The sequence below is a fragment of the Astatotilapia calliptera genome, chromosome 13 (assembly GCF_900246225.1).
Source record: "Astatotilapia calliptera chromosome 13, fAstCal1.2, whole genome shotgun sequence".
Taxonomy (NCBI): domain Eukaryota; kingdom Metazoa; phylum Chordata; class Actinopteri; order Cichliformes; family Cichlidae; genus Astatotilapia; species Astatotilapia calliptera.
Window position 1 is genome coordinate 20138934 of NC_039314.1, and position 15237 is coordinate 20154170.

At 38.9% G+C, this 15237-nt stretch overlaps 1 protein-coding gene across 3 annotated transcripts in view; it reads right to left on the minus strand.

The window, feature by feature from the left end:
* Positions 1-15237, minus strand: part of oprm1 (opioid receptor, mu 1) — a 39924-nt gene that overhangs the window by 2957 nt on the left and 21730 nt on the right. The window contains exons 2-5 of one of the 3 annotated variants that reach the window (XM_026190342.1): positions 5419-5771; positions 2187-2362; positions 1177-1355; positions 794-964 (exon numbers count right to left, since the gene is read on the minus strand). In XM_026190342.1, the coding sequence (XP_026046127.1) occupies positions 794-964; positions 1177-1355; positions 2187-2362; positions 5419-5771 (879 nt within the window). Of the gene's footprint in view, positions 1-46; positions 965-1176; positions 1356-2186; positions 2363-5418; positions 5772-15237 lie in introns of those variants that run through there. The other 2 variants (XM_026190341.1, XM_026190340.1) reach the window with 2 other exon arrangements.

Consider the following 15237-nt stretch of genomic DNA (forward strand, 5'->3'; position numbering starts at 1 on the left):
AAGGGGCGGACGCATCTCTCAGGTCCTGTGTCACGTATTTGCTAGATTTTTTTTTTTTTTTTTTTTTGTTTCCGAAGAACATGACTTTCACATGTTGTTCATCTCCTTTTGTCCAGTTTCCTCAATTTAAGGACACACCATACATGCAATAGCATTTTGAGAATCACCTTCTTGGTGAAAAACCAGAGCCATTTTCTGACTATCAAACTGTGTCATCTTCCTTTTGAAACTCGCTATTATTATACTATTTAAAAAGTTGTCTATGACTTGTTTTCATGGCACTAGTTTGTCCTTTGAGTTAGGTGTCTTTCTAATGCTCAAGTGGTTCATAGGTCAGTGTTAACAAGCTTACCAAAAAAAACCCACCAACACTAACAAACAAACCACCATGGAAATTGTCAGGCATAAGAGCTGGACTGAAAAGCAGCACATCCAGAGAAAATCTAAGAAAGACCTTAAAAACAAACAGGAGAACTGTTGTTAATAAAAATGTCAAGAAAGTCTGGCTCCTGGAAGCAAGATATGAAAAAATGAAGGCAGGCTCAAGACTTCTGCACAGTACTGCATGTCAGTTTAGATTGCACATACTTTTTGGGGGGCACAGTGACTTTCATTATCTCTGCTTCTGGCAACAAAAATTATGCAAGCCAAGCTTACCAGCTGTGCCACCAACTATTTGAAAGCTGTTGATGTTCTCCTCTAACATTGAAACACAGAGTGAAAGACTTCCACTAAATGCTCCTACCTAACTAACATTCAAGTAATACAGACACTGGTGACCTGTTGATTGGACCTTTCTCCTGTGTTTGCGCTGATGTGTTCACGCTGTGGGATCTTGCGGCTACTGGCTCCAGTCCTGGATGAATTCTGTATCTCCAACACTGAAGGACTTGGGGTGCAGAACTCACGGAAACAACGCTTGAAGTTCTCATCCAGGTAGCCATAAAGGATGGGGTTCAGACTACTGCAGGAGACAAAAAACAGGATCAAAGCTTATAACAAGCACAAAAATCAGCCTAAAGCTAAATTCAACTTTACTATATAATGTGGTTTCCTGATAACATTCTCCTATTATCCCGTCCTGCACCATTTTCCTTTTTAAATGAATAATTCTAAAAACAATTATCCAGAATTTTGACAAAAAACAAACTGTGCATATTTTTCTCTGCTAGGCACCTGTTTGTGTAGCCGAGAGCGATGCAGAAATGCCAGGTGATAGTCTGGAAAGTGGAGTTGGGGATGGTGATCAGAGCTGAGATGATGACAAAGATGTGGATAGGAGTCCAGCAGACAATGAAGACGGCAACCACTACGAGGACCATGCGGGTGATTCGACGCAGATTCCTGTCTTTCTCCTGTGTGTGAAAAAGTTAGGCAGATTAGTGATGGGTATAAGACTGGTGAAAAGATGAAAAAGAAAAAAACTGGAGATGGCAGGGAAAGATAAATAATAACGAAAGAATGACAGAGCAGAGAGGCTAGTGTGTGAAAAGGATGGAGATTGGAGAATGTAATCCTGAAAGGGAGGATGAGAGAGTAAGAGGAGAGAATTAAGAGCTATAGGCAGTAACAAATCCTGTGTACAAGAATGTTTACTCTTCCTTTTATTTCTGCTTTAGGATGTTTTCATTATGCAACAACTCAAATACTTAGTGAAAGGTTACTGTCGTGCATTCCAGTGTGGTGTTACCTCACCATTTATCTCCCCCCTTTGAATAAAAAAAGACAACTAGCTTTGAGGCATTTTGGTCATTAGACTCTTGTGTTGAAAAAATTGTGATTTGCCTTTGTATGTTTATGTTTTTCATTAAATCGTTATTCATTCAGAGAAAGCTGATGCTTTTTAAAGCATGGCAGCAGAATTTTCATTCTACCCATATTCATGCTAGTGAGCACTAAGAGGTTAATTAAAACTAAGCCGCAACCTCAGGCTTAAGTTGATTTTCCCTAATTACTTGGACTTGAGAGTGATGAGAGCACCATATTTGCAAGCATGCTCTGGGCAGGTTGCTATTGTGCCTCATTATTCTGAAAAATAAAATCAATTAGGTTTATACCCAAGGTTTAATAATTTTAGAAAATGCACAATTTGCATCTAATTAAATCCCCTTGACAAAATGCAAAAAAAGAGAAAGAAATTATATATGCAATTTTGGGGCTTTTGAAAGAAAATGCATTTTTCCAACCTGGGAGCCCGACAGCATTCGCACGCTCTTTAGCCGCAGGATCATGAGGCCATAGCAGACAGTGATGATGAGGACGGGCATGATGAAGGCAAAGATGAACACACAGATCTTGAGCAGGGTGTCCCAGTACCAGGCGGGGTGGGGGAAATTCAGCTTGCAGTCCACTATGCCTGTGTCTGTGCAGGTTGAGAAGACACAGGATAGAGTCATCATAAACATTCATCATATGCATGTGTATGTATTTAACAAACTCTATTTTTGCTTACTGCCTATTTTTATTTATTTATTTTAAATCATCATTGAAAACTATTTTAAAAATTACTGATTAGAAAATGAACTGTGGAAATTACTTTCATAAGAGTCCAAATTTTCCATTCTTCACTTTATGAGAAGGGGTTGATTATAATCAATTTCAGTTGTAATATTTTATTATTGGACTCTAATGGTTAGATTGCAGTTCAAAATAATACCTATTATACTAAATAAACCCAGGCTGGGTCTTGGTGCAGCTCCACAGTTAATCAGCTGCCTAAAATATGGTATTTTACAACCCCCACCCCCCTCACATTAAGGTAGCTTTCTTCTAATTGGCTTTCTCTTGTAAACAGAAACGTTGAACAGAAGGTGTGCTCGCAGACAGAGCAGCATGCTCGAAACGACCATATAAAGAATCTCCACTTTCACTGACATCATACAGAGCCAAGAGCAGCCTGAGCTTTTGGGCTTGTAGGGCTTACGTATATAACCTGACCTCAGTATTTGAAACTTTGGGTATGTATACTATGAGCTCTATAGTCTCAGCATACACAAACATAAGATAGGATATAAACAGATCTATTTTAACTGCCTCTTTAAAATATGAAAATGCAGAAAAATAATTTTTCAGAGGGCAGTGTGACATCTTCAAATCGTTTTTTCTAAAATTAATTATGGAAAGCAAACACAACCAAAGAAGAAGCAATATCCCACATTAGAGAATCCTGTGGCTCATTTAGTGCTATATGTATGTGTGCGTGTGTGTGTGTACACAAAGACAGCAATGTCTTCCTGAAGCTGCTTGAGAAAAACCTTTTCACTGAAAACTGTTATGTCAAAGTAAAGCAATCACATCTTAAAGAGCCTTGCCCCCACAGCTTTGCAGTAAATCTCCTTTTACTCTCTCTTCTTAAACAGATTGAAAGAATGCTTGAGTTTCATTTTTATTCAGTTACCGTCTTTACCACTGCATTTGCTCCTGTATTTGCTCCTGGATATGCTTCCTTTTTTCCTTGCAAGCAGCTTTTTGGCTGTGAAGACAGCTGTATTTGACAGCAGCCAGAACGAGTTATTTGTGCAGTTACACAATAAATATTGTGATTTCTCTTCATTTACATGTGCTGGAGTGTGTAACTGCTTTTTCAATCAAAAATGAAGAGACTGAACTGAATGAGTTCATTATTGTTTTGTAGTTTTTGTGCCATTGTTAAAATGCTGTTTGTAAAAAGAAAAATTGCATAGGGTGTGTGTACATTTTCCCACACAACATTATTTAATATTTAATTCCAAATTTGGGTAACTCCTAACAATTTGACTAGTTTACTAAATGTATGATGAATTTTGTGGTGTAAAATACAGCGAAAGGGAAAAAAAAATGGCCACATATACTTGCAAGGGTTCATTTTGACTCCCCATTGAAAAACTATAGCTTTGGCTGGTAGCTTACTTACGAGGGATGACCACAGCGTTTTGGCTTTGGAAGATTTTTATGCTGGGTGCCTTTCCTGACACAACACTCAAGGGGTTTGTGTCTCCTCTCAGGATCAAGCCAGGGATAGTTTATTAGGGAAATGTGTAAACCACTACAATACACTTATGGAAATTAATGAGGTAGCATACTTGACAATAACAGTACACTTGATTGCCTCGCGACACATGTTGTTTACACACTTTTTGATGTGAGGACTTCCGTATCATGAGCCAGAGTGAGCTAACAGGCAAACATGGGGGGCTGGAGTTAGATAAGCGGTGAATAATTATTAGACAGAAGAATGGGGTAGGGGTAGAGTATTGAGCAAAGGTAGAGTGAGACAAAGTAGATGTGTGCAGAAGTGGACAAGTTGATAGCTGTGCAGATCAGTGAAGGAACCTTAATTGAACTGAGCAAAGAATCCAGATTGTGGCAAACTGAGCTGAGCAAGTAACTAGAGAGAGCAAGGGAGCAGCGAATGTAAATTGGACAGGTTTCAGCAGAGCTGAGGAAGTGAAGGGCTGCAGATAGGATGGAGTTTGAAGGGATGAAGGCTGGCTGCAGGTGGAGTAGAAGTGGGTGGTGTGACAAACTTCCACTCTTCTACTTTTAGAATATGAAATTTGCTGCAAAGTGTTCCTTATTTTGTTGTCACTGTGGCCAACTGTGTGGTGAATTTTGGAATTTAGACAAAGGCTGGATCAGTACGCGCTGGCCAGCAATCTGTTCTTTATTTTGGCACACCCAACATCACTTTATTGTCGAAAATTCATTTTTAAATTTGTAATTTAATGTTCTTCTTCTAAAATAAGTGTTTGTTTGTTTTTTTTGTTGTTGTTTTTTTTGTTGTTGTTTGTTTGTTTTATTGGTGGATTCTAGAGTTTTTTTCCCCTTTTGCCAGTTCCAAACATGGATAAATGGGAGGTTTGTACCATCAACTTTGCTAAATCAAATATGCAGATTCATCTGCTGTGGCAACCGCCTGGGAAATAAGGGAGCAGCTGAAAGTAAAGCTAATGCAATAATCTAAGTAATTTGTAAAACTGAATCTCTACCGTTTATTTTGCCACATCTTATTTATAAACATGGATGAAAACAGACAACTTCTTCAAGAAATTGAATGACCTTCGCTATTTGCACGAGGGATCACAAAAACAGTTTTAGGGTCAAGGATGCTTTTAGCGGAGCTTTTTCATTTAACTTTAAAGTTGTCCAAAGCAGCACATCATCATACCTAAGGGGCAGAACAGGCTGATTGCAAATGAATCCAAAAATGACATAATTGTCTGCAGAGAGAACTAGCTGTTTCACTAGATGCTATCATTTCTTGGGCTAATGTTTTACTCACTGTCTATGCAGCAAAACTTTAATCATGAAGATTATTGTGATGAGGTCAGGCTGCTAAAACAATATGTAGTGTATTTACTTCCATTACAATTTCCCCATTCATGCTAAAATTGAAGTGCTGCAAATCAGGATCAGCATTAGTGGTACATGTGTTCATACTTAAAGTGACAGTAGTGGAGGCCATGAACATGACAGGCAACCCAATTGCAGAGGAAAGAATCCAGTTGCAGACATTGACAATCTTGGCATTGCGTGGCGTCCTGAAGTCCAGTGCTTTGACGGGGTGGCACACAGCGACGTAGCGGTCGATGCTCATGGTGGTGAGTGTGAAGATAGAGGTGAACATGTTGTAGTAGTCGATGGACATCACCATCTTGCACAAGACGTCCCCAAAAGGCCAGGTCCCCATTAGGTAGTTAACACTCTGGAACGGTAGTGTGCTCGTCACCAAGGCGTCAGCCAGAGCAAGGTTGAAGATGTAGATGTTGGTGGCTGTCTTCATTTTGGTGTATCTGCACAGAAGACACATACTGGATATGTAAAAGGTCACACATGTTGCATTATTATGGGGGGTTTTTTTTGTATTTATTTGATCCCTCTTTAGCTGTTCTGAGTGTCTTTATAGGTTTCTTGTCTTTTTATTTGCAGTAGAGACCATGACCAAGAAGCTCTGATCCACTACTGAGGTTTGACTCTGCAGCACAAACTGGTAACAGTCACTTCAAACAGTGGCTCTAAACCATTAGCTCGGTGACCCTTTGGGCTCAGCAGCTCTGTTCAGTAATTACAACTTGACATTTTAAACACATACTGAGAATTTTTCTCATTTTGTGAAATGAAAACAAAAACATATGTGAAATTCCCAAAACTGACAAAGGCCCTTTTTTTTCAGTCTTTACTTAGAAAGAACACTACTTCAACTAGTGTAAGAATAAAGAAAGAAAGCATCAGAAGGATACACATAAATAAAATGCAAAATTTACAGATGGAATCACACAGGCGTGACCATTTGCTAAATATACCCAGCTTGCATTGTTTCCTTGTGACGCAAGAATACTGTATGATCTAGGCAAAGTATCTTGAAATGATTTCTGAATAATTCAGGCCTCTTCTGTGAGCTACTAGCCCATTTTGTGATAGAAAACTTTCAGCTCCATTTATTGAAAAGATTACAAGATATTACAGAATACAAATTAACCATAAAATGTAATCCAAAAATATTTAAAGAAATGTATAATTAAAAAATTCCAGTTTCTTACAGGCAGATAGGAAAAATCGTTTCTTGTATGTTCCATATTATATTCATAGAGTGTAGAAATAATGATAACAGAGGGCCGTTAATAAGGACTCGGTAGAAAGGTCAAGTGAACAATATTGACTAAAAAGACATTGCTGAAATAAACCTTTCCCGTAGGCAGCAGTAGCTTTTCACTGATCTGAATGAAGAGTGATCAAAGCATTTCAAGGATGGTCCTTGTAATAGTATTTCAGAAAAATGTCCCTTCAGCCAGTATAGTGGAAAATGGAGCAGAGAGGGGTAGTTCAAAGAGAATGGAAAATGGTGGAGTGTTTATAGAAAACAGAAGAAAGCGTGGATCCATTTCCACAGAATGAAGAGGCCTGAAAACAAGTGACTGAAATGGCTCCACTGTTTACAGCTCTTGTCAGCAAAGACATATTCTGTGTTTATCGCTTCCTATCGTTGCGATGAGCCGAGGTTAAGGCTGGATCCCATCAAAAAGATCTAAAATCACATATCTAAACTCAGCACGCAAGACCCAAATGAATTATTAAAAACCCTGTTATATTAGTCATCCATGGTAAAATTATAACGAAATTATATAAAATTCATGGGTGAAAATACTGTGGAAAAATTCAGCTCCAACCTGCAACTTCAGACCATGTTTAAGGCTTTAAAGAGTGAAGCCTGGCATATTTAATCACGCTGCTTTAGTCTCTCATAATGTTAAATGTTAGAGGGTTCCCTGGTGATGTCGCTATGCCTGCGAGGTATTACAGAGTTCAATAGAGTGGTATTAGACAGTAAAGAGGTAATTGACTCAAATAATGACGCTATAATGAAGCTGTCTAGGAGTTAGATTTTCCCTGTGAAATACACTTTAGTTCTTGTCACTCCTCAATTTTACTATTCCAGCTTATTATTATTATCTTAATTTAGATAACAGATGATTCAGATGACGCCTAATGGTGGTTTAATCTATTTTTAATTGTTCATTATTATTCTTATTAGATAAACCAGCAGCATTACCGTAAAGGCTAGACACAGGGGGAAACAGCTTACCCGCTCATGTAATCTGTTTAACAAGAGAATAAAACTAGAGCTCAACTGATATTGGTGCTGTTTAAAAGAATAGTCTTGTTTTATTGTTACAACAAGATTGAGAATCTGCCCGACTCTTCTTATATCAGCTGGTGGTTTTTGCGCCCAGGGAAGCTGCATAGTTTCCTCTGGCGGACAAACTATGGAGCATAATGTTGGCTGAAGCTATACGTTGCTTCTCCCGCTAATATTGGCCAATATACCAGTCCCCTTGATGTATTGGTCAGGCTTTAAAGGTTACCTTGTTTAACCTAAATTATACCAAAACAAGTAAAAATGACAACAATAGTTATGAGTTAGATATGAGGCTTGTGTTTCTTAGGCTCAACAGATGCATTAGATGTACTGCCAGCTGTATCAGCCAGACATGAAGGAGAAATCAATCTTTCATGCCTAATTCTCTTGCCATAAAGGGAGCAAGCACATCTCTAAAAAATGTCTTAATATCCAAAGCACAAGAGGAATTGTGCTGTTCCGACACTATTCCATGTAAAGACTACTTAGACACATCCCTGCTGGGAGGTTATTAAATTAATAAATGAATACACAAAGTGACAATGATACATTGCACCCACCGGTCTTAGCTGTATTAAATCTCAACTGTCACATTAAGCCAAGGTAATTTGCATCGTTTTTGTTCTAGCACTGTCCTCAGTAATCCCAAATCCTCTTAACAACCAGAGATGACAGTTAGTTCATTAAATTCTGATTAACTGTAACTCAGACAGCTTAGTGTGTTTGTTATTTCAGACTTTATTTGCACTGGGACCGACGAGACACCTTGTGATGCAGTAAAAGCTGTCATAGTAGCTCGATAGAGCTCGAGGTAATGTCAGCATCCTTTTATTGAATTGGAGACTCCTCCAGCTAATAGCATTCTCTTCCTGAGCAACCTGACCGTTTGCCACAGTCACTTTGAAATTGACCAAAAATAGCCTCCACAAATCCTCACACATTTGAATTTTTACGTCCACTACTGGCAGAGCTACAGAGCACTTGGCTGCTCTGGAGTTTTACAGGCTAACCAAGTCTGATAGGACTCCATACCTTGATGGCTCCTATCACTGCTGGCTTCCACCATCTGGTTCAGTGATTACAGCCACAACAGGCGTCAACCACCATGCAGACACAGCTCTTTACAGCTGGTCTGCAGATCTGATGATCAATTATCGATCTGTGCGCTAGGGCATTGGTCCCCAACCCCCGGACCACGGACCGGTCAATGAGTCATTTGGTACCAGGCCGCGAGAGTTGAGGCTCGGGTGTGAAATTTACGGTTTCCAGTGTTTTTATCATTATGTTTTATTGTTTTTATAGTTAACTTGGTTTCCCTGGGTCTTTTCCTGTGTGTTATGAATACATTTTCTCTTTTCTTGGTACCGGTAGGCCTACTGGTTTTATTTTGTTGTATTTATCTGCGACACCTTAAAGGCTGGTCTGTGAAAATATTGTCAAACATTTACCAGTCCGTGGCACAAAAAAAGGGACCACTATGCTAGGGTATCTCGTTGCTGCGCACCTATGAACATCTTTATGCTTGAACATGGTGTTTAGTATGGACAAACTGAGGTGACAGAAACCCACTGGGGTTCTGATCAGGCAGGGATTTCCTCCCAGTTGTACCCCTCTGGATCTCAGAGTAATTGCCCGTGTAAGTCAGAGTAAAACAATGGAGTCGTCACATGGGACACCCTCCATCACCCAGTCACTCCAAGAAGTTGGCACCGAAACAAACACCTTTTGTCCACCGGGGAAAACCCCAATATACAGCATTGAACTGTTGGGGATACCATGATACTCCCTCCAGCCTGTCACCTATCATCAAGGACAATTCTAGATTATAACAGAGTCTAGGGCCTCTCCAATAGACTGTGGGTGGTTAGAAAACATGGGTCCAGGCCTATGTTACCTCTTCAGGCTGCATCCAACAGGGTCACATGGGTGAAAGCCTCACCACTAAATGCTTTCTAAATTAAGCTCCCTCCCAAGGCCTGGCTCCAGGATGAGGGCTGGGTAACAGTATCCCCAGGAGGGTAGAGTGGTCCTCTGTTCATTTATTCTTCTTATGAGTTACCTGAATCATTCTTCATCTGGCCCCTCAACTAGGACCAGTTTGTCTATCAGTTTGAGAGATCCTAATAGGGGTAAAAGCCCCTGACAACAAAGCTCTGGGATCCATGGGATACACAAACCCCTCCACCATGATAAGATGCTCATTATGGAGGGCACAAATTAGATTGCAGAATATGTTTTCGTGAGTGAAATTGTGTTTACAGTTTGTAAAAAGGTTAAATGAAATCTGTAAATTATGTCTGTCAATAAAACTGCTTAAGGTTTTGCCATGTGTGATTGATTCAGTAAACTGGCACTGACATATATCACAGACTGAAAACTCAGTAAAGCTGAAGTATGTGGTCCCTTCTCACAGCAACAAAATAACAGATCTATAGTTTCTTCAGTGTCCAAAAAAAGCAGACAATTGATCTTATTTTAGTCAAACCTACATTTTTAGGTTTTTTAGTAGGTAGAGTGGTCACCCCATGATTGGAAGGTCGGGGGTTCGAATCCACTGAACAGCTACCCTGAGGTACCCCTGAGCAAGGTACTGTCCCTACTCACTGCTCCCCGGGCGCCTGCTTAGTGGCTGCCCACTGCTTCACTGAGTGAATGGGTCAAATGCAGAGAAAAACAAGTAATTTCCCCACGGGGATCAATAAAGTATACATTATTATTATTATTAATCCACCTGACCACAGTTCTTGTATAAGAAAGGGACAAAAATGATAGAGTACTCTACATCTTTTGAAGGGTCAAGACTTACCCACAACTTATTGGTAAGACAAGAATGTAACAGTAAAGTGTAATCTGTGTCCAGGCCGGCAACAGCTACCCAGTGGTCCAATAACAACACTAAATCTTTCCAAGCACCTGCAAAGGCAGTAAATTATTAACACAAAGCTAGAAGCAAAAGACCTGTGCAGCCAGAGTGCATGCTGATACACCCAAGGAGCCAGAGCTTGATGTTCAACAGGTAACAAACACAGAGATGAACGGGCTTGTGAGTTACATATCAATAAAAATGTTCTAGGTTTCTAGAGCAGACTTCAGCCTGTAAACTGCTCCTTTTTCTCTGGTTTTTGTCAACTTGTCAGATTTATTGTAATATTAAAATACTAAAAAAAAGCATGTATATTCTTATGACAAGGTTAGGGATTCACATTGACATGGGCAGATATAACTTAATGTTTGCATCTCAGACCATGCTCTTATAAGGGGTTGGAAGCAATATGTTATGCATCACTTTTGTTTGAAATTCCAAGACTTTTTTTTTTTTTATTGTACTATCACTTAAGTTTGCGAAAAATCTCTGGTCGACTTTAGCTTTGTGCTTTAATTTTTCCTGCCCTAGGCATAGCATAATGTGGTCGCTGTAAGATCCTTCCATGGCAGTAGTGCCCTGAAGTTATTTAGTATAAATCATACTGTCCATGATAAAACAAGAGGGAGCCAGAGAGAGACATCTGGGAGTTTATTACATCCCATTTCAGCCATGAAGAAAAGGTAATGTGTAGCTGGAGAGCACCAAATCATATTTAGACTTGTTCACATACAGCAATGACTGATTTACCCTACTTTAAGCTACTGCACACACAAGCAAAAGCAAAGTTACCACAAACAAAATTATTGTGATTATGTGTATTGAGCTTGTTACCTTTTGAAATGGTTGCTTCAAAGAAAAGAACCAGGGCTGCAACTACACGCAATCAGTCAATCTTCAAGTGACTTTGGTGCATCGAGACGGTGACAAAAGGGGAATGAGCCAGAGTCATTCTATCATTCTTATCAGTTCTGCATCAACTTGCAATTAAATGAGGTGATTACATATATTTGTTTGTGGTGATACAGTGATTCATTTGGTAAATTAGTGAAAATCACAAATCTGTTGCTACTGTATCTGCAAATCTGCACGAGCATAAATAGAAATTCACATTAACGACTTACATTCAGAGTCTGACTAAAATTTTATAGATCTGAAGCAGATCAGCCCATTACTCAACCCCAATGGACAATAACAATTGTGTGGATTTTACTTCAATCCTCCCAAATTTTCATCCCGTTCTCACTCCCGAGCTGTAATATAATAATGATTTATCAACTCCCGCGGTGTTGCTGAGGAACGCAAAAGGTGACCTTCCACGTTCTTATGCTACGCACCGGGTTATGGATGAAATCCAGTAGAATGATGCTCCCGCGGTAATACAGCCATGTATTCCAGCCCTAACCCTAACCTTATCCCTAACCCTAACCAGCAATTTAATGATGTTAGATAGTGTTTTCCAAAGTGATTTAAGTAAAACAAACGTACATGTGTAGATTCATTCCAAACGGTTCCTTATGTTTCCTCATTTTTCCGATCTCGTGATCTAGGGACATGTTGGGTGCCTGGAAGCGTAATATATTGACGATTTGTCACCTAGCCTAAAATGTTATGCTTTGGGAATGAGAACGTTTCGCAGAACGTGTTCCAAGTTTTCTAATCTTTACCACTATCCTATCAAACTGTCAAGCTTCTCACCTTGAATGAGTGTAGGTCAAATTTGTTTTACCAAATACACAAATAAACATTCAGCTAAATGCTGCTTACATTACCTTGTGTAAAAATGAAAACACGCTGCACTTAGTCAAACGTAATCTTGAATACTGTTAGTCACGCTTACATTATAGTGGTTGCATATCAGAAGAAAATGAATTAATCTGCTGTTTCTGTCAGTTTTGCAACCCTTTTTATTAAATTGTCTCATTGCCCCACAGTAGACTTGCAACCTGTCACAGGTGCGCCCAGCCGTTTGCCCTATGACAGCTAGGATAATGGCTCATGTCTCATTAGCAAGGTTATATTATCAAGTGGCATTACACTTCATTAAATACATATTTATTTGCAGTTGCAAGTTTATCAGTATTTACAGGCTGGGGGAGGTGTGATACTGAAAATACCAGCAGGTATAATCAAAAATGAAAACCCTTTAGGCTTTGTGCAATGCTTGAATGACTTTTGTGTTATAATAATTGGCAACACAGAGCTACAAATTGGGTATCTACGGAGAAAATTACACACTGTTACTTTCTAAAGTTTAGAATTCATTTTCATGCCAGCAGCAATTTTTTGATAAATATATTTCATAAAGAGGATGCAGATCTCCCACAGAGTTCTCATTTTGGAAGTAAAATTTGACAACTCGCATAAACAGAAGATTAGAACATCATCTTGTTGTATGCCAGTAAACAGACTGCAGATAATGGAATAAATAATCAGTCCGTTATTGACAGAAAGTGACATTAGAGTCACAGAGAGACAAGGCAGAAGTAATCATCGGAAAAGTAAAAACCTTTATTATGCTTCTGGTGTGAATAAACAGCACTCAAAAATAATAATAAAAAAAACCTAACAGAAACTGCTTCATCTAACTGTAAAAAAAACATTTAAATGGAATTCTCCTGGACCACTAAACCCACGGACATCAGATAGAAAGATAGATGTACAGTAATGGGTCTTAAATCCATCCACAGCAGTTCTATCTGTGAAAAATGTATAATTCATAGCCTTCCATCAAGTCAATAGCTGTGGTTCCCTCCTACGGGGAAGAGACTCTGTCATTCTTGTTTCACATCCATCTTCACCTCTCCTTAAATGAGAAAAATAGATTGTGTAATGATAGCAGATTATCCCTGAAACAATTTTGACATAAATTACATTCTACAAACTCATCACACCTAATATAGTCAAAGCAAAGGAACAAGCTGTCCTTGAGGATTCATTATGTAAACATTCAGATCGTTTGACAAATATGTAGATGTCTTACTGTGCCATTCGTTTGAATAGTTTTCCAGAAAGGCTTCTTAAACGGGTGGCAGCTGAGGATTGGTTGGTTTAATATACACTAATTCAGCAAGTCATTTTAATATGCCAACATTTGAAAAAAATTTATTATGATAAAGCCCTCTTTTTTATTCATACGCTCTGTGACAGCCTAATATAACATAAATTATGTTGGTTGACAGATTAATAAAAAAGAAAATTAGACTAACTTCAAGCTTGGCTTCCTAATTAGTCCCATTTGTTGTTGCAATGTAGGGCAATTATTTATTGTTTGTTTTGGGCTTTTGTGATACGGTAAAGTTAATCTGGTTATACATTTAGACATTCAAGTTTCATGGCACAACATTGAATGGATTAGAGGAAATTGGTGGTAGAGTATACATCAGGAATAATAGCACTGCCTATCCCTTCACCATGGCACCTGTTAGTGGATGGTATATATTGTATATAAATTTTGTCATCAAAGTTGATGTGTCGTACCCAGGAAAAATAAATGTAAGGATTTGAGTGAATTTTACATGGGCTAAATTATGATTGGCATATGACTGGGTCATAGCATCTTCAAACTCTTTTTGGGGTTAGCAACAGTGATGAACAGGATCATGAGTAGACAAGCCAAGGCTGGCCCATGTGGTCTAACAAGGACGAGATACAGTAGCTCTAATTGCTGAAAACTTATTGATTGATTGATTGATTGTTAATTTATTTCAAACATGTAAACAATATACAGGTACATTTAGAAAAGAAAATAAGAGAGAAAAAAAATACTATACAAAAGTCAATACATTTCAATATTTCTACCGTTCTGATTCATTTACATGTTGAAAGGGAGTGGGAAGAAGTAAACACTTGTTTAGTTCTCATAGAAAGAATTCAGAACATACAGTCCTTTGTAGTTTGGCGTATGGAGCCCGGTGTGAAGGTCAGCTGAAAGCACCAGCGCATGAGCATCAGACCTGGATCACGGTGGTCTGATGAATCATGTTTTCTTTTACATCATGTGGATGGCAGAGTGTGTGTGTCGCTTACCTGGGAAACACCTGGCACCAGGATGCGCTATGTGACACGTACCAACTACCTAAGCATTGCTGCAGACCTTTCAATCAAACGGTATTCCCTGATGTCTGTGGACTCTTTCTGCAGGATAATGCGCCTTCCCACAAAGCAGAATGAGTTCAGAAATGGTTTAAGGAGATCATCAATGCTCGAGATATATGGGATATGCTCGAGAAGTCTAATCCATGGAGCCCCATATATATATATATAGCATATATATGCTATATCGATACAATATGCATGACTGTGGGATCATTTTTCCTTACCAAAAAGAAAAAAAAATCATCATAAACAAACCTGCTTTAAATCACATCATGAGTCATAATTATTATTAGTAATAATAAAAACCATGCACTGAGAGCACACTCACCGCAAAAAGTAGCCACTGTAATAAAAGTGAGAACGTACGTGTCTTTGATGGCATATAGTGTACAAAGCAGGAGCGACATTGTTTCTATACAGATTGACGAACTCTCCACACACACTCCGAGACAGCTGCGGTAACCAAGTGTGAATCCAGAACATCTACAACACATTTCAATGTGTTTTTGTAATTTTCTACTGTGATTATGTGATTATTGATAGCTGATGATTGACATCTTTTTAGTTCTAAAGTGTCTGGTTAGACCCATACATTACAACCCCCCAAAAAAGGCACAGGGAGAACAGCAGACTCCACACCCTCCACGCCCCAGCTGGCCAG